Source organism: Anthonomus grandis, chromosome 6 (genome assembly GCF_022605725.1).
Source record: "Anthonomus grandis grandis chromosome 6, icAntGran1.3, whole genome shotgun sequence".
Lineage (NCBI taxonomy): Eukaryota > Metazoa > Arthropoda > Insecta > Coleoptera > Curculionidae > Anthonomus > Anthonomus grandis.
Window position 1 is genome coordinate 24,070,692 of NC_065551.1, and position 27,866 is coordinate 24,098,557.

Consider the following 27,866-nt stretch of genomic DNA (forward strand, 5'->3'; position numbering starts at 1 on the left):
TGTGAGATTACGCACTATTTTATTGCTAACAATTAAGGTTTATTTACAATATTATTAAATCACTACAATCGAACTTATATTGATCCCTATTGCTTGTTTGCCAACATAAAACGTACATTAAGAAATCAACAGATATATTAAAATTAAAAAAGTAAAAATTATTATAACTTATAAACTAATTATTAAAACCTGTATACATTGTTATATAAAACTATATTTTTTATTATTATTACAAACTAAATAATTAAAGAAGAAATGAGAGTATTAATTAATTAGTATTAAGGAGTATTAATAAGAACTATAGTTAATGCGTGTGAGTTAATTTTTTGGTAAACCTTGCTAATTAATAAAAAAAAACTTTTTTTATTTTAAGATTGCTCTATCCTAAAAGTACCAATAAAGTTTATTTGAGTCAAAAAGTATTTATCGCTGTTATATAGAAAGTTAAAAAAAATTAGATTTATTCCCATAAGATCATGTGTGCTAAAAATATTGAAAAAGACTGATCTCTTGGAAGCAATTGTGCAAAATTGTGCAAGCAATGTCGCAGGTTTAGGACTTCAAATAAAACTAAACATCTTTCTATTATTGTTATTTAAAATCCTAAACATGCACTTCCTCTCCATTCTATCATAAGGCATTAATCTTAAAAAGACTATTTAATATAACTCTATGCAACATTTATTCACACAATTTTTAACAAAATCACCTCTTTATACATAAAATTTCTTAATTAAACTATAGAGCCGTTTTTTTAGAGACAGTCAATCATTTCAATCTTATCAATATTATTATTAATAATTCCTTACTTTCAATCAATTCAATCTGTTTCCAGCGACGAATTGTGGACGCAGCAAATGTCGTTCTACTATTACAAAAATTCAATATCACCTGCTCGTGTATCGCATACAACACAACTGACTGTATTGCGCGTCAACGCCATGAGGGCGCGTCACTTGTGATACTTCAAAAGCGTATCAAGCACAAAATATATGAGTATTCACCAATTTTTTAATTAGAGTGCGAATATTCATTGATAGATTTTTGTCAGTAATATAAACATTCACTATTGGTATAAGTTATCCTAATACTGCGTCATCGAAAAATGCATCTTTTTTGATTTACATTTAAGGTGATGATAGACTTTATAATCAAAGAACCAGCATGTTCTCTTCTTTCTTTGGCTTTACCTAGTGTCAAAATGAATCAATCAAAAATGCACACATTCTTTGTCTATTCAGAGAATAAAAATATCAAATATTCCGGAAAAATTCCCTTGACATTCAAACTTGAATAATATATCCCCTAAACTATCCGTGCCATTAAAAATATTTATGTCTTTAGACAATAAAAAGTTAAAGTATTAAAAAGGTAAAACTGATAAGAATTTACGTTAACATCTACCATATTAAGACTACACAACACTAGGATATAATATATAAGTATTAAAACTACAAATATTTCTACTTTCTACACAAGTTCTTTGCCTATCGGCAGAAACTAAACATTTATCATAAGCGCACATTTAAAATAACGTTTAAAACCTGCATTAATACACTGTAGGGAATCTTTGGACTTTAAAAAGTAGTAGTAAAATACCTTAACTTATTAACGCAGAAAATAGTAACACTGCTGAAAATAATATTCTTAGCCCAATAGAGAGTGTGACCCTCTGAGCAGAACTGCTTCCATCACAAAAAGCGTCTACATTACAATTTTCGACTATTTCCCGGAAATTTTGATCTACAGTCTCCCAATCGCACAGCCCCAGAGAACAGCCCAGGAATTCTTCAATAGGCTCTTCATTCAAGAAGAACATTACTTTGAAAGTTGGATTCTGTTGATTGCTGGATTGACACCTGTAAGGCAACATCAGAGGATAAACTTTAGTAACTTATATATTTAACTTACTGATACAAAACTGCTACTAAATTAGCAGCAAATGGATTAATCACGGAAGTTCTCCACAATCTCTTTTGCTGATGCTGTCTATAGTTATCTGCTCTAAGAAGAGTTTGATCTTTGGCAATACCCAATGTCGAGTATACGGCTTGCATTGTGGCTGCATGAGTAAAGAGACCAGAAGCTTTATTGCCATCCGGGTAACCTAAGATTAAAAAGATTAATTTATATAGAAAATTAGAAAACAATAAGATTACCTTGTACAGTTTTTTCAAACTTCCTAAACATATCCTGGATAGGACCACATCCAATGTATTTTGCCAAAGGACTTCCGTAGCCAGTGTTGTAATATCCCTTTAAATCTTCTGCATATTCCAAAAGCTTTAAATGTTCTTTGGTAAATGCTACACACCAAGAAGAAGGTTGATCCAGTTGCCTAGGGTTTTCAAATTAATAAATGCAGAAAAAATCACTTACATTTGTATTACCAAGCTTTATTAAATCGGCACATATCGTATACGTCTTGTATTGTGCTGACATTAAGAGGATAATTAAACCCGAGTCTCCTGGATACCTGTTGCAGCATCTTTTGATAATCTTCAGATTCCAGAAATTCCCTGTATTGTTTGTCCGTTTCTGGATTGTCGTCAATTCTTTCTTGCCAGGCTTTACAGTTCCTGTAGGGCTATATATTTAATAAGTAAATATCAACTTTAACAGTCTGAAAATTTGACTTACTTTGAGCAGCATATCATTGCCAAAGGTGTTTGCATGCACCTTGTAAAAATCTTGATTAAAAAGTCCTTCGATGTAGGCTTGATAGCTATCGTGGGTTCTGTCTGTTTGTGTGTATTGGAACTGTAAGGAAATTTATGAAAGGTAGATAATAATATTTGTACTGATAGTGCAAAGAATATTGGAATAAAAAATATGATCAGTAACTATAATCCAATCTCGAAAACCATAGTTTTTGTTGGCTTTGCATTGGCTTTTATACAGGTTACTCGCATTAGTTTAACAACAGGTTAGTTTAAAGGTTAATAACTAAATAAGTAAATATATATAAAAGATGAATCAAGAGAGAGAAAGAAAGATGAAAAAAATTCATGCTTCACCTGAAGATATTTTTTTTCTATATATTTTAAGCAAGCAATTTATTAAATCTAACTGATTTTTTATTAATATTTATTGCAAGGACAAAATGATAAGAACATTTTTTCACAAAAAAGTAAAAGTCTGATATCTTTTGATTTCTAAAAGATCATATTGATTATCGTTAAGATTATATCGTTTTGTTTGTTTTATCTTCCAAAATTTCTTACAGGAATGTATGGATTTTATTTTCATCATTTTTTTTATGAGACTACAATTTTTATTGTCCAATAGAAAACTTGACAGTAGATTTAAAAATTTCCTGTTCAAAAAGACCAGAAAGTTCAATTTTGAATTTATTTCTTCTTCTTAGGCATAATAAATAATTGTTTTTTCTTAAAAAATTAGTGTTAAATACTCAATTAAAACTATGGAAATTTTGTAAAATGCAAAAATAGGTTCATCAGAATAAATTTTTTATATTTTTTTTAGCACATTTACTATTATGCCAACAAAAACCGATAGCAAAAATATGACTTAGAATATTCTACATATCATACATACGTAGTAAGTTTGATCGCTATAGGGCTGGTTTAAAAGTTGAGGAAATTTGGCCTTGTAACGTCTGGCTATCAGTCTAAGTTCGTTGATACCTTGTTGAGTTAAAGATGCTGCCTTATCTTCTGTTATATTGTCATTCCATCTCCATCTATAATATTGTCAATTCCATTTTATTTAATTTAATGATCGCATCTGGATATAAATCATAACACACATAGAACTGTATAAAACTTAATATCTTGTAAGTAAAATTTTAATATTAGAATTAATAAAAAATAAATGGACATATGATGGTGAGCCATCTAGCGTTTGGAATTTGAACCAGCTGTTATTTCAACTATTGCTACTCAAATGTCAGATTGTTTACGTCAAAAATATAAATTTCATTTATACTCAATTTCCTATGAAAAGGATCAGCAGCTCTATAACCTTCAAGAACTTTAAATATTTTTTTAATTAACTTTTTTTTTAATATTTACCTTCTTAATAAATTATAGTCGTCAAAACACAATTTCCCAATAGCTGGATAACTCTTCTTCTCTTCATAATTCCTCACTAAGTCAGCTCTCAAATACTGCAAATCTCTTAATTTCTGAATTTTCGCTGCCTTTGGAAGTCGCGTGCCATGACGGTTTAAGGACCAAAACTGAACAGGTTGGCAACCTATAAATTGTTAATTTAAATATTGTGAAAAAATATGAAAAAATAGGTTTATACCTGGGACAATATGCTGTTGTCCTCCTCTTCTAGTCAAGCTATCGTACGAGGTTTTGGTGCCAAAATAGATGTATGGATCTTCGTCCTTTCTATAGCAATACTCTTCTAAGTTGTCACCGTTTTGTTGTGGGTAGAAACTACCAAATTGACCACCACTACCTAAGTTTTGCTGGGGTGCGGAATGGGACTGGTGTAAAATTGGTAGAAGAACTAGTAGTTGGATAATCATTTTTTTTTGTGTGATTATCTGGAATAAATATTATTTTTTTAATAAAATAATAATAAATAAATGAAAAATAGCATAAAATCCTTTTATGTTCCATCTTATGCCGCATCGAAATAATTTTGAGTGATATACATCATAACTGTCATGTAACTTGTAGAAAATTCACCCTAAATGTAAATTTTAATTCATATTTAGCCATTTGATCAATTTCGTCAAATGCGTCAAAAAAAGACAGCAACTAAAATTAGAACGTAAACAAACGTTAAAACTGATAACGGTTTTTTCAGTTATAAGGCAAAAGGAAATCAAATAAACGGCTTAATGATATGTGACTAACATGTTAGATAACGATAAAGTGAAAAGAGCGTTTACATCAGCTTAAAATGACGTTATTAAAAGCTGCGTGACTTGATGCAACCACTCCTTCAAATAAAGATTGATCATTTAAAAGCACACCTACTCATATGCATACATATAATTTACATCAGTAGCTTTTCTTCTCAGATACCTGATAAACCTTAACTCAAAAAGAAGTTAAGGGTATAACTATGTGGAATTGTCAAGTCATAAAATTCCTGTGTTGGATGGCAGAACTTAAGGAGCTACTAGTTGGCTTACATTTAACAGTAAATAAAATCTGATCTTTAGTAAACTAAAATCTTTGCAAAGAGGAAAAAATGCTGACTCTGAGATCGATTTTTAGAGTTATTGAAGTGAAGCGCAAACATTATGAGAAACAAGAAAATATGATGGAAGAAGAGATTAAATATATAATATTGCAAAACAATGTTCAAATTTTCTAAATAATAGGAAGGAAGACCGGTTAATTATATCAACGTCTTAGAACCCAAATTTACTGTTATTAGAACCAAATCTTGAGAGACTGTGATTAAAAAGGAACTCAGTTTAGAAATATTAAATTGCTGAGACTCAGTTGTGGGCAAATCTTCGTTATAATCATTTTTGAAGTATATAAATTAATTCTAAGCAATTTAAGAAAATTCGAAAATCTTTCTAAAAAGGAAACAATACATCAGTAGTAGGAACAATTGATTAAGTACTATGGAATTGAAATATCTTTTAGCGGAAGCATATACCAACAAGACATTATTATAAAAAGAGATTAAATAAGTTAAAAATATCAATAATAATTAAACTAACAAAATAAAATTCTCGTTAACAAAAAAAATAAAGTAAGACAGAACGATAATTTGGAGATAATAAGTTCAAAGTCTTAGCACAGAAGAAGTCTTTCTTTCCCTCACTCTTGTAAGAAATTTGAAAATCTGTTCGAACAACTGTTAACTATGAGGAACATAAATCTATGAAAATCGAAAATTCTCGGAGGTAATAAAAGGATGGCTTTACAGTAAAAGAAAAATCATACGAAAAATGTTGGTAAAAACAGTGAGCTAGGAAAGGAGAATACATAATAATTGAAAACCTTGAAACATTATATGGAACATGCATTCAGCAGAATTCAATAATTGAAATATATGTAGCTGTAACATCTTTTAGGCCTTGTCAGTGAGATAAAATGTGATAAGAAACGCGACAAAAGATAATGAAAAAATAATAAGGGCAAAAACTGAATGCGTAAAACGAAATTCGCGGGAAAGTGTGTTTCAATAAGGACGCCAGATTTAAATTGGCGCGCCATGTTTCACAATCATACTGTCACATGATTATGACGTGCCAGAGAGTTGATAGATGAGAGTTAGTAAACATGGAGCAATTCACGGTAGAACAACGCATTTCGAAAACTATCAAAATAGTGAAACTTCACCAATTGGGTCCTTGAACAACCTGATGATGCAATTTTCAGTGATGAGTTTCATTTTAACTTCGATAACTACATTCATAGACAAAACTGTCAAATTTGGAGATTACAAAATCCATGAGTGTTTCATTAGAAAGCAATGTATCCAAAACTTGTCACAGTATGGTGAGCATTATTGTCTGTAGGAGTTGTTGGACCGTTTTTTTTCGAAAACAAAGAAAGTAATGTAGCAAGGATGAATTGCGAACATTACCGTGGTATAATAGCACAGTTTATTGTACCTCATTTGAAAGGTATTGATCTTGACGACATGTGGTTTCAACAGGATGGTGTTATACCGCCCTTGAAACATTGACAATCTTGCACGATTTTGCTCCTAATCGTATCATTTCCCGATATGACGACCAGAAATGGCCTCCACGCTCTTGCGATTTAACGCCTTTAGACTTCTGGCTCTGAGGTTCCTGAAGTTACAAGGTTATGCCAATAAGCCTGCAAATTTTGTCAAACGAGGAAACACGTATGCATATGCCAGCAAAGCCGTGGTGACCATTGACTAGATATTTTGTTTCATATATAAGTTCTAAATGTACATTTTCCAAAACAATAAATATTTCAATACGTTGATACAGAAAACCATGTTTTATTGAACATGGACATACTGAAATCTTGCGCTCTTGTTAAAACACCCTTTATAAATCAAAAAAAAAATTAAAAAGAGAAATAAAAAGAAAAAATTAAGTTGAAACTAATATAAATTCTACCAATAATTTCTAAAAAAAAAGATTGAGAGGTATTTCATTTCTGGTTTTAAGAATCTATTAAGGGAAGAACATGGAGGATCAACTAAAATGAAAATAAAAATAAAATAAAAAGTCAATTTAAAATAAAAATCTCTATTCCCTGTTTCTATATTATGGATATTAAGAACCACCCGGGTTGTTTCTTCTGCTTTTTCTCGACTCTCAAGAATTCTGCAAAAAATGCAGAAATAAGACAGTAAATATGCACAAATTTGCAACTAGTAAAATGTAATTAATATATAATTTAAAATCTACAAATCTTTATATAAGATGTAAGTCCTTTCTATTCCCTTTTTCTATTTTGTATTCACCAAGAATAATCCGATGTAAATCAAATCAAATATCTTAACCAAAAGTACCACCTGTGTATGCAACCCACCTACCACCAATATCAAAGCCGGTTTTCAGTATCGCTAAAGTACTCGTAGTACTCAAGTTAACCTCGAGCTGCGCCTTGACTAGTGTTCCATACAGTTCATGTATTTTGATTTTTTTTCGTGTTCTATTTAATCATTTGCTGCGCGCTCATCCAATAATTAATCACTCACCGGCAAGTGAAGTATCTAAACAGTACCGAAAAAAAAATCTGTAGTCAATAGCCGTGAATTAGAAAAAGAAAACAAGGTGCGTATGCTTGGATTACGTTATAATAGTAAATAAACATACATAGTTGAATGAGGACAGACGCTAAATATAGATATAGTGGGTCTTTAAATAGTTTTTAATAGAAATTGCTGCAATGGAGTGTGATTTGTTGTGTGGGTGAGTTAGTTCATTTAGAAATTCTTACGGTTTGCGTGTTTTGAATGTAAGGAAGAGCATTTTTTGGAAATTTTGTATTTAAAGGTACGTTTTATATAAAAATCAGTAATAGATTACATCATCGTTATAAGGAGTCTAATGTATAGTGTGTTAATGATGTAATTTTTATCCAATTATAAGAAAATTAGGTATCAGTTAAATTATTGTTTGATAATTTAAGTCAGGTTTATTTTTAGAGTGAGGTGCGATAATACTTATCAGGATTTAACATAGGTACTATATTAAGAATTAACATAAAATTGATTGAATTACAGTTTTTTGACAATTCTTTTTTGAAAATGAGTCGTTATGTATAATTCAATTTTAATTTTTTTATTACTTAAATATTTCTTTTATTTGATCCTTCGAATTTTTAGGATCTTGCATATAAAATCATACATTTTTCAAAATTTGTCCAATTTTAGCTTTATTATTATTATTTTAGTCCAATTATATGAGTCATGCTAGTAAAAATTAAATTGGTCATACAGGGGTCTTGACTGCGTTCGAAAATTATATTTGAAAATTAAAGAAACTCTAAAGCATTTGATCATTTTGAAGAGTAAAAATTAATTTTTATGGGGATCATATTATATACAACCGATGGGTAAAAAAAAAGCTTTTAGAAAAACTAAAATGTTTATAAATATTAGAATAACGTTTTCTTCGTGATCAAAATATTTATATTATTCTGCATGATTTAGTTTTGTTTCTAATTAAGAAAATTGATTTTTAACGTATTAATAAGAATATACATATTTCGATGTAAACAGTTTCTAATAATATGTTGTACATATGAAAATATGTTTATAATAAGTTAGTTACCTTAAACCTTGTTACTTTTACATTTTTATATAAAATAAAACTCTTTTTTGCATAGAACAAATATTTTTATAATTTTCATATTATCCATACGTGATCATTTTTACGTGTAAGTTTGTAATTTTAATTTTAACGTTTCAAAATATTTTTGCAATAGTTACAAACTCAAAAAAAATCGCTACAAAGAAGATAGCTGGTTATTAAATAATATTAGTAATTGGGTCACACAAAACTTAATCCATCCCTACTGGGATAGATTAAGTTTTTAAAAATTCCTCGCCATTAATAAAGCCATTATAAAACACGTATTGGATAGTTGGATAGTTGATAGATATATTGGATTTGTATGATTGGATAAGTACTCCTCTAGTAGTGTCATCTATATAGATGGATTAAAAACTGACATTGGAATAAGGTGTGACTTTATAGTAGTAAACAAATTACGAATCTTATCAGTGTAGTAAATATTGTACGAGTTTAACAACCAAAGGCTATGCAATATATGAAGCTTTGGAGCTTGTGCTACATGAAGGTACCAACTACGCTTATATAATCTTATCGGATTCTAAATGATTTTTACAAGCAATAAAGAGCAAAAATAATTTATATAAAAATGTTTTAATACAAGGAATATACAATCAATTAGAAATATTAGACCTAATTCAAATTAAGAAAATGGGTTAAAAAGTGTATTGGAATTAAAGGCAACGAATTGGCCGATAGTATTTCTAAACAGAAAGTAACGAACTACATTATTATGGTTAATTGCCAGTGGCAAAGAATAAAATATATCCAAAATAGAGTCAAGAATATACCAATTTTATTAAACATTTCAAAACTCATTATTTTCAAGTAAACACTAACAAAGTCCGAAAACCATATTTCAAGCTAGAAGCTTATTGATCATAATTGGTCATGGTAAATTAAACCAAATAATTTATAAAATAGGTTTAAGTGTGTCGTAGGTATTAACCTGTAATAATATAGAACTCGACTATATTTATAACTTTTTATTTGCATGCGACAACAATAGACCAGCAATTAACTTTCTTTATGAAGAAATGTAAAAACTAAAAAATTCCCATCGAATAGAGCATACTTTATTGCATAATCTGATAAGTAGTGTAACCCGATTAAACCGGTAAAATAAATTTATAGGAAACTATTAGTGTTGTTTTGAAAAGCCGCCCTATTAGACCCCAGAGAGTGTCCCTGTCTGTTAAATGCGAAATAATTCTACTTTTTATCACTTAGCTTAACATAATTGTAGCCAGGTATTATATCATAAGGTGTATATCTTAATTTTCTTAACAAATATTAATTAAATTGCGTTGACAAAAGAATGTATATAAATAGGCACGATATCTTAACAGAACAATGAAGAACTTAAATAAAAAAAATGTAAGTGACCAAATGCTTTGACAAAGTCAACTACCAGAAATAATATAATTTTCTCATTTTTTTATGTCTCATAGAGACGTTTTTAAATACTTTTAACGTAGGACGTTTTTAATTTTAAAGAAAAGTTTTCAGGCATAAAAATCACAAAACAACACAACAAAATCACCTTTTTTGTGGGCCGCTTTATTTAAAAATAAACTTTTTTTTTATTTACCCTTTTTGTCACCTGCTAAATAAACCCTAATTACCTTACTATTATTTGGTCCATATTTCTTTAACTTGAGTATAAATGATAAATAATTATATATGTTTTGTAAGAAAAAAATTATTATTCAATTTATTGGCTCCATGGAGGTTTGCAAGTTGCTTTGTCCATGATTTTCATTTATGAAATTCCTGGTTAAGCAGCTGGTAAAGAGTTCAATGTTCAATTGGTTTTTGGAAAACATCATATTCTCTTAATTATTAGTATTGTCTTCAACTTTATCTCCTTTATACAGGATGTTAAGAATGCTAAAGTCTATACAGGAACTATAGAGAAGTAACTAACCGCTGGTCGAAAGTGCGCCATTTCCAAAATACAGAGTGTTAAAATTTCTCAGTTTATAGATAGAGTTTATTAAAAATGATTTTAGCTTATTAAAAAAAATTTTATCGATTTTAATGAAACTTTTAGGTTTGGGCTACTTTTTAAGGAATTGCAGGTGATTTGACTTCTCCAGGGATTTGGCAATTTTTTAGAAAAAAAGGGTACACGGGTTTTTTAAACTTTTTTTTTCGAAACGCTATTGATTTTTAAGGAAAAAGAGCCATTGGATTTTTAGGGCTCCCACGCATCGTTTTCATGTAAAAAAATAAAATCCATACAAGAATCCTTTAAAACTTTTTTCGACATAGCGAAAATCATTACGATAAATAAATAAATAAAGAATTTACTAATTAAATACTTATAGTGCCTTCCATGCATTTACATAAATTTTTTGCACCTGTTAGCCCAAGATGACCGAAGGGGAAGATTGCGACCCAAGATACTGTACTGTACAAGTTTGGCACTAACTATCAAACTTATCAGAATCGTTTTTTTACTCTCATTTTGTCGTGAGAAAATTATAACCGTATTTCCAGTAAATCTGAAATTATAACCAAAAATTTTTTGTTTGAAAAAAAAAGTTTTTAAGGCACAAAAAACTTATATATATCAAATTGTTTGAAAATAACTGGACTTTTTTATGCGTAATTCTTTCAAAAATATTCCAATTATCTCATAGACGTATTTGCAATAAAATTGAGAAACTGACAAAAAATTGAAAATAGAAATGTTTCAATCTTTTCAAAAATAATCCAATTATTTTATAGAAACATTTGCAAATAAGCTAAAAATTAGTAAATAATCAGCAAAAAGAAGCGATTCAACACCTGCATTTCCTCAAAAATTGGCCTTATACCCCTATCTAAAAATTACATTAAAATCGTTAAAAGCGTTTTTAATACAGAGGGAAAAAGTATTTTGAAAACGATGCACTTCCGACCATCGATATCGTATCTAAAACTACTTCTCTATGTTTTCTTTATGTACTCTAATCTTAACATATTTCTTTATATAAAACTAGGGATGGAATAAAGCAGAAACCACTGTGCCAAAAATTTGACTCTTCTAAACTCTGCAGTCATTCTTAAATTTTTTTACAATACAATTTTCTTGTATAGGAGGTTCATGTTCCTATCTTTCCATGATAACGATACATTAAATTCCCTTGCTATATCAAACTTAGTTTTAACAACGAATTCCATTATGTAGCAAAACGTGTAGTTTAACTTTTCTAGACCCATTTTTTTAAAATTTGACTAAGCACATACACTTAGAAGTTCCTAGTTAAAAAAAACTTACGTAATGTACTTCTAGAGTAAAAAAATAACTAAATTTTTGCAATCCTTTTATAACTTAAAAAATATACAGAAAATGTACAGGGTGTTTTTTATATATTGTGACAAAATTCAGGAACGTGTTCTTTGGACAAAAATTCGCAAAAAAGTTCCTATAAACATAGGTCCTAGACCTTTTAGATTTTGAGCTACAGGGTGGTAAATTTTTAACAAAAAAATGATTTTTTTTCCCCTGTAGATATTTGTCCAAAGATTGGTATGCAGGGTCTGTGTATCCAGAGCCATTTACCAACATACTTTTAACATTTTTATGTTCTCCAGTGGCGTGTGTGCGGGTTTTCCGTTGAATACTTTTATAAAGAAAAATGGTACGCAACTGGTTTTTCTTGTATTAAAAAATATTTTTAAATTCCCCGTTTTATTTGCAACATTTTTGATTCCTTGGACTTTGTCCGTTAGATGCACGGTTTTCGCACAAAAAATTAAAAACCATGGACGTGTTGCTCAGATTTGATTAGACTTTCTTTATTCTAGTAATTATTAATTTTTTTTAGTTTATTGCAATTTTAATAATAAATAATAAAATTTTTATTAATTAATTTAGTACAAAAGCCAGCCCAATTTAATAAAATTGTAACTGAGGATTTAAAACTTTTGCTTCTACAATCTTTAATTTAAAATACAAGTTTTTAAGTGATAAAAAAATATTTCATTTTTTATTTAAGTAATATTATTATTTTTACAAAAGTTGTTTAAAGTGTGCTCCTCCAACATCAATACAAGCATCTAATCAACGTCGCATTGATTGGCGGACACGTTAAAAAATTCCTGGTGTCTGCCGAATAATGTCATAAGACGTGATAATGCGATTACGCAATTCCTCCACATTATCAATTGGATTTCTATAAACCAGTGATTTAAGGTGGCCCCACAAAAAAAAAAATCCAGCGGATTTAAGTCGGGAGACCGTGAGGGCCAAGGGTGAATACTTCCCCGACCTATCCAACGATTTGGATACGTAATATCCAAATACTGCCGAGCCACTAAACTAAAATGGGCTAGAGCACCGTCATGTAAAAAAAACATTTGCTGTCTCAGCTGAATGGGGACAACTTCTAGCATCGCTGATAATTCATTTTCAAGAAATTCTTGATACACTTGTCCAGTCAACCTTGCTTGTAAAAAAAATGGACCGATGAGAAAGTTTTCAATAATGCCGACCCATACATTAAGTGAAAACTGGTTCTGATGACGGTTTTCTGCCACAGCATGTGGGTTCTCATAATGCCATATGTGGTTATTCTGGAAGTTCATAATTCCGTCCCTGGAGAAATTAGCCTCATCGGTGAAAAGTATTTTTCTTATAAACGGTGCATCTTGCCTTATGCGTTCTTGCATCCAACGACACAAAGCCGTTCTTTTCGGAAAATCGCCTGGCAAAAGTGCCTGCACCCGCTGAATATTATACGGATATAAAAGGTTTCTTTTAAGAATATTCCAAACTGTAAAGTTACTAATGTGTACCGTCTGAGCAATTTTTTTAGTGCTTGTGGTGGGATCTTCCTCGAATTCATTGAGCACCTGTTCTTCAATTTGAGGAGTAACTGTTCGGAGATGTTTGTTTTCAGTGGTGAGTTTTTTAAAGCTGCCGGTTTCACTTAGACGTTGGTGAAAACGCGTAAACATGGAGTGATGAGGAATAACACCATTCGGGTAACGTTCAGCATAAATACGCAAGGCTTCTCGTGCGTTTTCATTAGCCAGTCCATAAATGAAGTGCATATCGCACATTTCATTATTTGTGTAATTGTTAGCCATTTTTTTAACAAAATAATCTTGTCAACTGGCGGACAGTGACTATGATTTACAATTTAAAATATCACAAAATCTTACAAATATCAACTTTATCGTGGGCAGAGGAAGAATGTGGTAAAAAGATTAAACTGTTAAACAAGAATGTGATTATCGTTGCGGCGGCGTTGTCCGTAGTTACGTTAAAAAAAATTATGTTCACAGGCTACTTCGCGATTTCGGAAGCCTGAAATATTAACACGTTACTCATATGTCACTTTTTTTAACATGTTAAATAAAGTGACATATTATGAACTACAATGAAATTTTAAATAAAATTTAAAAAAAAACTTACTTTTTATAACGGTCATAGAAAAAATAAATTTTAGCGATCAGTCAAAGTAGAAAAATGTTTTTTAATTTTTTGTGCGAAAACCGTGCATCTAACGGACAAAGTCCAAGGGATCAAAAATGTTGCAAATAAAACGGGGAATTTAAAAATATTTTTTAATAACTAGTGGCGTACCATTTTTCTTTATAAAAGTATTCAGCGGAAAACCCGCACACACGCCACTGGAGAACATAAAAATGTTAAAAGTATGTTGGTAAATGGCTCTGGACACACAGACCCTGCATACCAATCTTTGGACAAATATCTACAGAGCTATTTAAGTTATCGAAAAAAAAATCATTTTTTTGTTAAAACTTTACCACCCTGTAGCTTAAAATCTAAGAGGTTTAGGACCTATGTTTATAGGAACTTTTTTGCAAATTTTTGTTCCTGAATTTTGTCACAATACATAAAAAACACCCTGTATATTTACAAATTTGTTAGTTCCCTACTTTATTAGGTCTTACATCACTAATTCAATAAATATCAATTTAGAAGTTAAAAAAAATTCTTTTTCTTTTCAAAAATTAAGCGTATAAGATATTATTTTCTATCAATTCTCTCAACAAAATAGTTAACTCAACCATTGAATAGTGAATTCGTCACAACAATATAGATTTAACTTAGAAGTTTGTTGTTAATTGATCCACTTTAAAATGCGCATTAAAAATAAACATTTCTATGAACTTAAGTGCCTAAAGGTTATTTGTTAATAAATAAATAAATAAACCATGTGGGTACGTTATCGCGTTGCAGTACTGCATAATAATTCATAAATTACATCAAAGTTATGGAATCTTTTTGGTGATCTCATTATATAGGCATGCATCATAAGGTGTGTTAAAGGAAATTCAGTATAAATCATTAAAGAAAATTTACACGTAATTAAATTTGTTTTTTTTTATTTTTAGATGGCCAACGTAGTATTCTCGATCATTTGGCTCCTCATTCTAATCTTTATTTCCTTTTTTGTTGCTGCTTTTTGCGCAGGCTTCTACATCCTTATACACTGTCTAACAGTTTGTTTACCCCCATTATCAGTAAGTATATAACAAAAAAAACCATAACATAATATTTTATATAATTTATATTTATATAAAATTAATATTTTAGGGTCTATCAGATATTTTACTGCAAGGAGTACAGTTTCCACATTATTGCGCTGAAAAAATGATGACTGGAGGATCCATCCCATAGAAACTTGTTTAGGTTAAGTACATAAGATAAAGAATTTTTATATGTTAAAATACTTAAAATTTAAAAGATCACTAACAATTTAATTGTTTTATCGCTCTTTTACCTTTAGTAGTACTTATTTACTTCTTGACTGATTTCAACAAATGTATATACGAAAAACCTTTTGTGTTCAGTTGGCCATATAAGTATATAAGAGTATTTATTTTCCTTTTAATAAATTAACGAAATAAATCATTATGTAATGCAATATAAATAAAAAATCTGTTAAAAACATTTTTCTTGTTTTTCTGCTTTAGACTGTCGTAACCAACAACCATTTTATCGAAATCCCCAATTAACAAGTGACAAACTAATATCGTTATTTTCAAAAAGATAATAAATATTACATGTCTGTTATTGTATGTGGTGAGTAAGTTCAGTTGCTCAGTGGTATGCAGATAAGCCTACCGCAATGAAACATTTGATTTTAAAGTAATATCCGATATTTCAGTTTTATATGCTGGATTTTAAAGTAAAATTAGTTTTTTTGTTTAAAATAGCATGATAAATATAAATTTATTTATATAAAAGGTATGTATATGATGTATTTGTGCTATTATAATGTAAATGAAGTTGCAATAGTTGTATTAGTTTATAAATTCTTGACTTTGTACCTTAATAACATTAAAGCTATAGAGTTCAGATAACAAGATTACTTTTAATATCAATATTAAATAAAGTTTGTAATTCTTTAGTTAATTTGATACATAAAACATTTTAAGCGGTCTTTACATTGGAAAGTATCTTATTGGATCACAAAGTCATAATTACCTTTTGCTGTAAAATTATAATTATTAGCTTAAGTATAAATAAAAAATTAACGATAATAAATGTAATATTAATGCATAACATAAATGAATATGATGGTCACATATTTCAATTTAGTGTCCTAATGTTCCCGTTATTACCCTCGGATAGATACATGGAAAATTAGTTTTTTGATAGAATTATTTATCGTATTAACATAATATACTATCACATATTTATATAGAATTTATAAAAAAAGTGTTAGTGTTTAAAATTTAATACTTAACTAGCAATTTCATATTTAAAAATAAAAAGAGACATTTTTATGAGCACAATTGGTGATCGATTGGTAAGCAAGCAGCTTTTTAAAGAAGCACCGTTGAAGACGGTGTTTCATAGGCGAAAACTGAACATATTTAAAAGTGCATTAAATAGGAACGGTTTAAGATATTTTTAGCTTAATTATTTTATAAGCAATATAAGCAAATATTTAGAAAATCTAAAGTTTTCTTTCGAAAAAAATGTTGCTAATGTAATGCCAAGTAATGCTCTAACTTTTTAAAATTTTAACTCAAATCATTTCGAAATGTTAATAAGAAACCATCTTCATGGGCGCTATTTTAAGTCTGACGCTCAACCGCCTAACTTTGTTTAATTATACTTTTTTTAATTTCTAGCCATGGATATTTTTGACTGATAAATTTTTCCTAACTATTTTTGGAATACTCTGTTTAAGGGTAAATTTTATAAACATTAATTTTTCAAATCTTAAAATATTAACGATATTTGGTATATTGTGATGACGCTAGTATAAGTTTTCCAGTTTTGAAATTCCAGTCTAGACGATAAATATAAATATATTTTTTTATATGGTAAACAATAGTGGCGACAAACTTATCATTAGTTGTACAAAAACAATTTCTTTGACTTTCTAATTTTACCAAATAAACTTTTGAGTAAATTGCTCAACTTAAATACATATGACACTCAAATCTTTAAATTTAATTTCTTAAGGTTTTTATTAACCTAGCTAGGGTAATAAAAATAATTAATTTTAAAGTAACAACACGAGCAAAGAAGAAAATAATGAGAGAGTGAAGAACAAACTTATCAAAAGTCCAAATGGATCAAGATCGTTCTGATCTGAAGCAAAAGCAGTTGGCCAAGGAGTCTATAAATCAAAAATTCCACCATAAACTAGGGAAGATGATTCTATTGCAATGACCGCAATAAAAAAGGCCAACTTGCTGGGTCAGATGTTCACATTCAACTCTAACGTAGACATACAAGGCTAAACACCACCGACATTTCCAATAAAGGCTTTTTTGATGCCAAAGATAGTCTTCGGTGAAAGAGGTCTTAAAGGCTTAAATACTGATAAGGCCACTAGCTCTGATATATTACAGTTTAAAAAAGTGGGCAATTGTGCTGACACCACCGTTGTGCAAACTGTTTTCTCTTTTATACAGAAGAGGTCTCTTCTGTGGAGACTGGAAACTTCGTTGTGAATTCGGTCTATACCCAAAAAAGGAAAAAGGACTGATACCTCAATTACCGTCTAACTACTTTAGTCCAGGCAATCGTCAAGATAATGGAGAAACTTGCCAACCAGCAAATTTTCAAATACTTGGATTTCATCAACATCAGTATGGCTTTCGAAAACAGAGGTCCACTGACGATCTGTTGTCTTATATATGGCACGCATGTTTGGACCGACGCTATCGAGAAATCCTTATATAACCCTTATTATTTCCGAACATACTTTGCCACTGTCTTCTTGACAGTTCCCTTTTTAGGTGCAGAGGTTAGAAACAATATGTCTTGGTATGATCTTTGGTTTATACATAGCTTTAAGCGCTTTACAGAGCTCAGATTGATCCATCTAGTGAGTATTATTCTTATCTATAGAGCTCTGCATCTAACAGACTTGGAAGCTGCCTAATTCCATCCAAAAAAGACCCATACGTCCTACAAGAATTCCAGAGATAACTAGAACTTGGACAGTTTGGCACATAGAAGGAAGGTGACCGACCTTACTCTGTTTTATCGATACCATCACGGTAAATGCTTTTTCAAACTGGCCTATATACAATCTGATCCAGAGCTATTACATGCAAGATCTACTCGACAGGTAAATGCGACTCATGAATATTGAGTGCATTTGCAGATGCCCAGAACGTCGCTATATCTAGACTCCTTTTTATAGAGAAGTCAAAGTCTGTGGAATCAACTCCCAAAGCATATCTTTCCCGAACATTACAACTTGCAGAACTTACTAAAAAACTCCCATAGATAACTTCGAAGTACTAGCGCTACTCGTGATACTTGAATATCATAGGGTTTGCACTTTTGTGCCAGTGTATTTCGTAAAATAAATAATCTATGCAGCAAATCTATAGGTAACGATAATTTTCATATTTGCGCATAACTTTTGTGAGTATGTTGCTCAAATCTCTAAAATATGACTTACTATCACTTTAAGATAAATATAATTTTGATGTTAAATCGTAATATTCTTGTTGATAAATTTAACAGGCAACAACAAATTAATTGAAACAGATAAAAATTTTAAAAATATCATAAAAATAATTCTTAAACAAACAATTTCCTCGAGAACCTTTTGATACGTATTGTATAGTCGTTTTCTAGTTTCATTAATACTGTATCTACATTATATCTCAATAAGTGTTTAAGGAATGGAATATTTTTGTTATCAGTAGATCTCTGCGTTTATTGTTAATAATTTAATTTTAACAAACATCGACTAAACCTAGATAATCAATTTTTGTAGTAAATATTCCTTTGTTTTTGGTTGTCTGTTATTATGTTTTATTTTAAACTATGTGGCTGTCCCCAAAAATTTTGAGGGTAAGTTATTATAAGGGTATGTATTTATATATTATTTGTCACTTTGTAGTAATAATTTTAATTGTATAGATAACATTTAAGAATAACGATAATATTTTTTAAGTATATACAAATTTATAGTACAAATCTCCTTTAATGTTTCTAACATATGTATGTCTAGCCTATTTTTTTTAGGTTGAAAAAGATACAAATTGGCTATCCAAACATCGTTCAGTCAAATAAATATTTGGTTAAAAAACTTATAAGAACACTACATTTTTTTTACTTATTTTTTTTTAATCAGGTGCTTCCAATCATGTTAGCACTGTGGGTATCTTTGTCATTATTTAAGATGTAGGGTCAGTTAAATCAGCAAACTAGTAGAATTTGTTGATTAAAATGGGTAAAACAGAAAAAAAAATTGAAAATCTCATATTCGAGAAAATATAAAAACTCTACTTTTGTCAATTTTTCATAAATCAAAAAGGAATAAGTTTCTTAATAAAAAATGTATTTACACTAATATCCTAAACCCAAAAATAACAGAGTTATTGGCCATATTATCAATTTTACCAAATTTAGGCAAGTTGGCTTTGCAATATAGAAATACCATTAAGTAAACCTATCTAACATAAATGAGCAAAAACATCGCCATCTTGTTCAATTTATTTCTGAACTCAACTATAGTTAGTCTTGTAACTTTTTAGGTTGATTTGCCATCTATTGATACAATTATGTGCCTAATATGTGTTTGTTCATCAACGTATTCTGTATTTGTTATACACTTAATTATTTATGTATCGAAAATAAAAAATCGAGAGAGGTAAGGTCTGGTGGTCTAGGTGGCCAATGAATCGAGCCACGTGTCGCAATCTATTTATCGTTAAATAAACTATTAGGTAATATTCTTACATTATTTAGTTTAACTCAACAATCAACATCAAAGTTATCCATCATAAAACACGAAGACTAGTCTGCTTATTTAGCTGACCCTGTATCTTAAGTATTAAAACAGATACCAATAGTGTCGACTTAATCGGAGGTACCCTGTATGGGAGACAACAAGTTTTCCCTATAATCAAAAATATTATAACAAAACATAAATAACATGCATTATTCATATTTATTTTCAGATAAGAAGACAATATGGCAAAAATTATACAATTCATACTATGGTTCCTCATTCTCTTTTTCATATCTTTTGCGATAGCAGGATTTTGTGCCGGATTTTATATTATTCTTCTGCCATTGACGACATGCATAAAAGATCTTAAGGTACGTGTAATTACTAGTTTAGTAATTTAAGTTTATTTTGAAGATCATTTTTACTTTTTTTCAGAGTCTAACTGATATTCTTTTAAAAGGCCTTCAGTTTCCTCACTATTGTGCTAGCCAAATGATGTCGGGAGGTCATACTGGATATTTAAATATATAAAATAGTCTTATATTAAAAGAATTAGTATACAAATTAATTTAATACATATTATTTTGTTCATCTGTTATCATACGTTAATAAACTAAAACATACCTTCATTACCATAATTAATATTTTATGGCGTTTATTTATGTATTTACCAGAATAAAGATGCTAAATTTAAATAGATCAAGTAAACTTACAAAGGTCATCAGCATGATATATGATGATGCTAAAATCAAATACATTAATTCATATAAAAATGCATATTTAATATTTAGCTTTTAATTAAATATTTAAAAAATTTACGATGTTAATGCATAACTTAAATGGATATGATTTTCAAATTTTAAAATGTAGTCTTTTAATACTATTGTAACTAGTATAGATATTCTAGAGTCGTTTATAAAATTTTAATTTCCCAAGTCTACATATTCGTAAATCTACGAATTTATTCTATGATGGGTAACGAAGCAAATAATTATAAAAAAAGATGAATTTTGTAAATAATTAAAAATACATTTGCGAATCTACAGCGCTGCGAAAAAATAATTATGATAGTAATATACCGGAAAGATGCTATGCTGTAAATACTTAACTAATGTATATTTTATGTTTTTTTTTGTATTTTTTGTAAAGAATTGAATAATGGAAGTTTGTAATTTTTTTTAAGTTTGTATTTTATTATATTATTTTTATACAGCTCTAATTACTCCAAATAAAAATCTAAATATTTTTACAAATATAATTTACCAATGTTTATATCTACTAAAATCAGATTATGTCATCAGTGTATGTGTCCATGAAATAAATACGGAAGTCCGCATTAAGATTTAACCGCTTTTTTTTAAAGATTTACATTATTTTGTCAGCTTGCCTGATAAATACAATTTTTGTTTATAAACGCTTAACATGCAAAAATGTAATTTCATCTCAAAGCAATACAAAGACTAGCCTAAAAAATAGTTAATATTATATAAGTCTTTAAATACGTTAAACTATTTTTGGGATTACAAAACAATAAAACAGGAACTAAATAATAATCACCTACACAATAATTTATCATCGTGGGATGGGAGACAACGACTTATTATTTTTAACGATACCGATGTATTATTACGATTTTCAAGATTATCAACATTTTTTTAACTAATAATTAGGACTGAAAGTAGCCGACACGTGTCACAATATTAGAATTTAATTATTAATATTACCTAGTTGGGTATTTTGGCGTCCATTAATAATGAGGTTTTAGAACGCGGATACGGAAGACGAGAAATGTAATCTTATGGTCACTATATTATTTACTTATTAACTACATAATTTATTTAACATTCCTTATTTCTAACCTTAACCCAGCAAAACACGATTGTTAAATTTATAAAGTTCAAGTTGTTGCGTGATCAATCTTTTTACCTAAATACCAATGTATTCTCATCAAAAACTTTCGCCACCGTATCACGTCCTTGGCTTTTCAATATCCCTTATTTCATTTAGTTTATGTCAATCAACATGTTAAAGGGATTGCCAAAGGTCAGATTTACTACGATTAATTTAATTCTTACAATTGAATTCTTTTAAGATCAAATAACAATGTTTTTTTCGTAAAGCTTAAGGTGGATATACTAAGCAATTGTTGTTAAGCAACAGTTGATTAACTGGTGGGGAACAAAATTTGGTGATTGTTGGGAAACATTGGCGAACGTTCGAAAGTTCGTTCAAACGATGCCTCACTCGCATGGTGCACGATTTTATTAATGAAAATTAAGAAATCATGGTGGCATAGAAATATATTTGCAAACAGAACACGGAAATCTTTACCCGAACTAAGAATGAACCAAATACTTTACTAGAATCAATACAATCGCATCTGAAAATATCATCGTTATGATTGGGCCTAAAATGGCAAACAAAATACAAATTTTCGGGACGCCATATGCGTGAAAATAGGATTAATGATAACTTTAAAGTTTTTGGCCACTGGAGATTCGCATGTCAGTCTACAGTATTTATGTTATATATCTAAACAGCGAATTAGTACTATACTACCAGAAACTTACGACACCCTCATAGAAGCATAGGCAGATAATATTTAGATAATAACAGAAACAAAATTATTTCTTCCTTATTTATTTAAATAAGGAAGGAGGTTCATTAGGACTATCTTAACTGCTTGTTGATGTATAATGAGGAGGTTAAGCTAAGGAGTTAAGTAACTGTGAATGATAAAGTGGTCGCATATCAGCCCCATTGAGAACTTAATAATTTTATGTTCTGTCCCTTCGTTTTCGATTCTGTGTAAGCGTTTTTATTACTTTAAGAGTTTCATCAATGTTTAGGCGCTTTCCAGAGAATTTTTCTTGTTCTGGTTAACTGCGTTACTGTGTCGTAAAAATTCTATTCAAAAATCATAAGGTTCCAAATGGTTTAACTGGTTTTTGCCGAATTTTTCAAATCTTATTGTTGTCAACTGCTTCACTGGGCCATGAGATGTTTTTGCTTGCTGTAATTCAAGAAGACTTGAGGACTCTTCAGCAGAAATAATTTCTGATTGCAACGAACCTACGTATTGTGCATTTTCTAAGTTCTGTGTCTGAAAGAAAGCCTAGGTAGGATAATATTCCTGTTGCTTTTGGGATAATTTTCAATATAATATTGGTATGCTGTAACAAAAAAGTTCAAATTTCCATTTTGAGAGTTTATTAGGAACTTAATGATCAACTGTAGCCTTGGTTGCATATTATTTGTTTAAATGCAATGTGTTTTTTCAGTTTAATCAAATTTAACTTAAGAGTGGCTCAAAATTTCTGATGGCTATGAAAATTTTCCTTAATGCTTAAACTGACGGTAAACACGACGTACTACAATGCCTCTTTGCAAGTGAAAGCGAATATTATAAATACAAGGGCGCTTTCAGTATTGTCCTTATGGCAGTAGTAGATGCAAAACATCGATTTTTATACGTAAACGTGGGATGTTAGGGACGTATTTTAGATGGTGGATATTTTAAAAATATACTTTTTGCCCGAAACTAAATGATAGGAGTTTAAATTTACTACCTGCCAGGACAACAGGACGAAATTACACCTTTTGTATTAATTTGCGACGATGCGTTCCCTTACAGGAAAGTCTGATAAAACCATTTTACAAAAAGCATATTCCAGCGCTCATTTTATTACACATTATCACGAGCAAGACGAGTAGTGGAACACGCTTTTGAAGTTTTGTGAACTTGCAAAGTTTTTCGAGTTTTACAAAAGTCCTTGCTTTTGCAACCTACTACTGTGAAACAATTATTCTTATATGTTGTAGTAATTACATAATTTTTTACAAATTATTAAACTAATTATGCACTGTTATGCTCCCCTTGGAACATATGAAAATGAAGGCATTTTGATTCATGGATCTTGGCGTAACGATTTAAAATCTTGATCTACATTTTGAATTTAAGTAGAATTTGTAGAAAATTAAACGAGACACGGATACATTCCTACACGCATTTATTCCTTCGCCGGATTTTGTGGCAATTGGATTTGTAGAACTTTCCATTTCTGTTCGATTTCTTTTTGGATCAAACGACAAATGCATCAGTTCGTTTATTTTTGTTTTTATATTTTTCACTTGTGGATTTCCATTTATTTGAATGTGCCGTTATAAGTTTAATTAAATGTAGATCTTCTAACGAATCGTGCTACATTTTTTAAATAAAATGAACGTTAGTCTGCCGACGTACTGCCACAAATGCTTAAATCAAATTAAACGTCAAAAAGTCTATTGACAAGTTGCACGGGAATACATCGGCAATACTATTGTCGCCTTGTTCTTCAACATTTCCTTTGATGTACCTCCTCTAGGACGAACATCATCCCACAGTTGCGCAACCTTTGAACATCACGTATAAATTGAGAGAACTTTCCATCTTTATAACAAATATCTGTTTCTTATACTTTTGGAGAATTATCAATTTAATTAGGTAATAAACTGATATATTGCGGTGGCCGCTACATAAGAAAAGGCTATAGTTTTTTTTTTAATTTTACAATTTTCTGCTATGAATGCCTTTGAAATTTTTTACAAAAGCTGGCTCTAGGATACCCACCCCTATCAAATGTAAAAAAAGCATTGACTTACAAACTCTGAGAAAACCTAAAGTGAAAAAAGTAACATTTTCTAAGATGATCAAAAATTGAACATGATGCATTTATAACCTCATATCATAAAAACATAAATATATTTCGTTTTCCATAAACATGTTTGAAAAAAACACCAAAGAAACCTTAGTACAAATAGCTATGAAGATGAGTAAGAAATAAACTATTTATAATAATATAGTAGTGTAAATAAACATAAAGTGTGTCGTAGAACCTATCTAAAGAGAAAATATTATATAGCCTAAAAAAAATTAATAGTCTATAGTGAGAATAAGAAGTGAATGAGATAAGTGTAAGAATCAGCTCAAGGGCAAGCTAGAACATAAGAAAGAAAGAAAGAAAGAATGTGAATATTAATAGATTAAAAATTTAGCTTTATAGAAGTTTAAGGAAGGAATTAGCTAAGTACCCATACCTTCAATATCATGTCATTTAAAATATCATTCTTTATATTTCATAAAAATCTTTTATGTGACTAGACAGGTTATTCTACATGTTCAAATGATTTCTCAAAGGCTGAAGTTCTACGAATAAGGATTAGTAGTAGGTAAGGGTTTCTAGTATTACAATTTATACAATTTCCCGAATGAAAAATAGATGTAAAATTTCGGATTGTTCAGTTTTTATAATGTTATATACTAAAGTATACATATGAACTTTTTTCTCATTATATTTAAAATTGAATTTGCATTCTCGTAAATAAGGAGTGTGGTGATTTTTAAAAGGTATGTAAAATGAATATCTCTCTCTTGGATTTTTTTAGATAAACACACTGTTAAAAAATCGCCATGCACAATATCTCTGTAATCGAGCAATGACAAACAAAATATTTAATCGGGCACTAGCGGCCTTTCTTAACATGTGTTGTAAAAGCTAAATTTGAGTCAATTATCACTCCTAAACTGTTTTTCTCAACAATAATGGGTATAGCTTCACTTCTTATAGTTATTTTGAAGGTACCTACAGTTACTTAAGTTACTTAGATAACTTCAGTTAATGGATTTTTATTATTTGTTACAAACATTATACAAAACTTCAAAGCATTGTTTAAAAACGTCGTTAAAACTTCAAGTTCACTGGCTCAAAAGTTAAGGAGTTTAGCACATAGCTTTATTTAAACTTTTCCTCTTAAAATCACTGAAAGATTAACACCCTTAAGGATCAGTATCTTATTCTGTAACACCTTGTATAAGTTTGTAATAAGTATATCTTTATTACTTAAATTTAAAACCAAGATATTTAAAATCTTCTCTGGCATTTTCAAATGTTACTACTCTGTTTCGATCTCTCCCTACAAAATTATATCCATGAAAATTAAAAAGCAAGGTATCCTCCTGTGAAATCTTAAGTATGTTAAAATCAAAATCAGACACGTAATTTATGAATTCATCGAACCTCGTTTTAATTAAACGTATATTCATATGGCCAACACCAAATCCTGAGCACCGCTGATATCTTAGGTATTAAAAGCCCTCCTAAGCTTTTTTCTGTATTTTAAATTATTTTTTTAATATTCCTGTTACTTTTGGGATAATTTTCAATACTATTTAGTTCTATTGCTAATTTTTTTTTATGGAATCTTAAGACATTTCTTTTATTCTTGAGCTTTTAAAACTATTTTTTTAAGTTGTAGATATTTGGACTCTCCATTTTTACTATTTAGTTATTTTTAGTGATTTTCTTTTTTTTTATTTATTTTTAATATTAATATAGACATTTGATATTATTGTTAATTTTCTTAGAATTGCGAAAATATCTTGAATGTATAAGCTTTTAAAATACTCTAAAAAAATATTTTAAAAGAACTGGAATAAAAAGAGCTACGAGAAAACTTTGAAATAAAATTATTTTTTTGAGTGTTTATTTATTTTAATATTTCTGTTACACGTCGCATTTTTATTTTTTATCAATCTAATAAAAAAAATTACGAATATATTACAAGACTGGAATAAAATAAATGTTTATTTGAAAAGTTAAGAGCGAATTAACTGTTTTTTTTTCGATTTTAATATTTTAGTATTTATTCTATAAAAGCTTACACCAAAATTTAACTTTGTGCTTAACAATTATTTACGTTGTTATATTTAAATTGCAGTAGTAGGTATCATAGTCAAAACTTGAAAAAAAAGTAAAAAAATCTCGAATAGTATTAAAAATGAACTTATTTATTTTTCTAAATTTTGGTGGCTATTTTTTTATTGTTGATTTTCTAATAAAGATATTTTTAAGTTTTAGTTATTTTAACTCGTTTTATCCACGATTTTATTTTATTAGATCGATTTAAAATTCTAATAAAAATGCAATGCGGTCCATTTTTGCCTTTTTAAAATATAAGTATAATATTTATTTTTAATAAAATTTATATTTACTTAACAAACAATACAACTTTATGCATAATTTCTTGAAATTTATAATTACAGGGTTTTGCTTAGGTTTTGATGCAGTAATACTGTATAATTTTTACTTTTTTTTCAAAAAAGCTCTTAAATGAATAAACTAAAAACAGTTATTATTCATTAAATTTTTTAATAAAACCTTAAACACACCGTTAAAGTCTCAATTCTATCACACCGAATTATTTTTTTAATACGATTTTGCCATAAACAAATTAATTTTTACCACCGTGTAACACGACCTACTTAAGTAATACAATTTAATTTATAGTTTCAAGCACGTATAAATAAGGTGCATTTTATTTAAATATTAAGGTGAAATTTATGTAAAACAATATAATCGAAATTGATAATATAAACAATACCGGTCTGTTATAACCTAAAATTTCATTAAAGAAAACTTACCACCGGCGGTGCAAAAGTCTCCTCGTTTTCCTACTAAAATCAGTGTTTCAGAAAAACATAAATGTCACAATTTCCCCCGCGGTCAACAGACCAACAAATTCCGGAAAAATCAGAGAAATCAAACGGAACCGGTTCGTTATTAAAATATTTAAAAGACACCAGGTCGAACGCACCTGCAGTACAACCAACAACACCTACCTCGTCCGCCTCGTTCAACGATGGTCGCGAATAGTTTTATCTGGCGAGGTCGGTCTTTCGGATACAAACTTAACTCTGCTAGGGAGTTTTTGCAAGGAAACACGGATTAGAGACGCAATATTGATGATCGAATGACGTCTGTTAATAAATATTGTGTATTTTACTTTGGGTGTGTATGAAGCCTGAATTGGGAGAAAATATGTTTTTAATTTTTTTAGGTCAATATAATTGTCACTCTATTACATGTGGAAATGGTTTTATTTCGCTAGTTTGATTATCTGCACAAGAAAAACAATATTTTATT

The 27,866-nt window shown here is 29.4% G+C and overlaps 1 protein-coding gene across 1 annotated transcript; it reads right to left on the minus strand.

Moving 5' to 3' along the window:
- LOC126737465 (multiple inositol polyphosphate phosphatase 1) lies at positions 1 to 27,600 on the minus strand. The gene is made up of 9 exons (XM_050442377.1): positions 27,365 to 27,600; positions 4,273 to 4,519; positions 4,035 to 4,218; positions 3,559 to 3,703; positions 2,641 to 2,760; positions 2,391 to 2,587; positions 2,160 to 2,338; positions 1,912 to 2,107; positions 1 to 1,859 (listed from the first exon to the last, which is right to left on the minus strand). Exons 2-9 carry the CDS (start codon positions 4,499 to 4,501, stop codon positions 1,601 to 1,603), a joined length of 1,509 nt encoding a protein of 502 aa, XP_050298334.1. The 5' UTR covers positions 4,502 to 4,519; positions 27,365 to 27,600; the 3' UTR covers positions 1 to 1,600.
- Between the last annotated feature and the right edge of the window lie 266 nt (positions 27,601 to 27,866).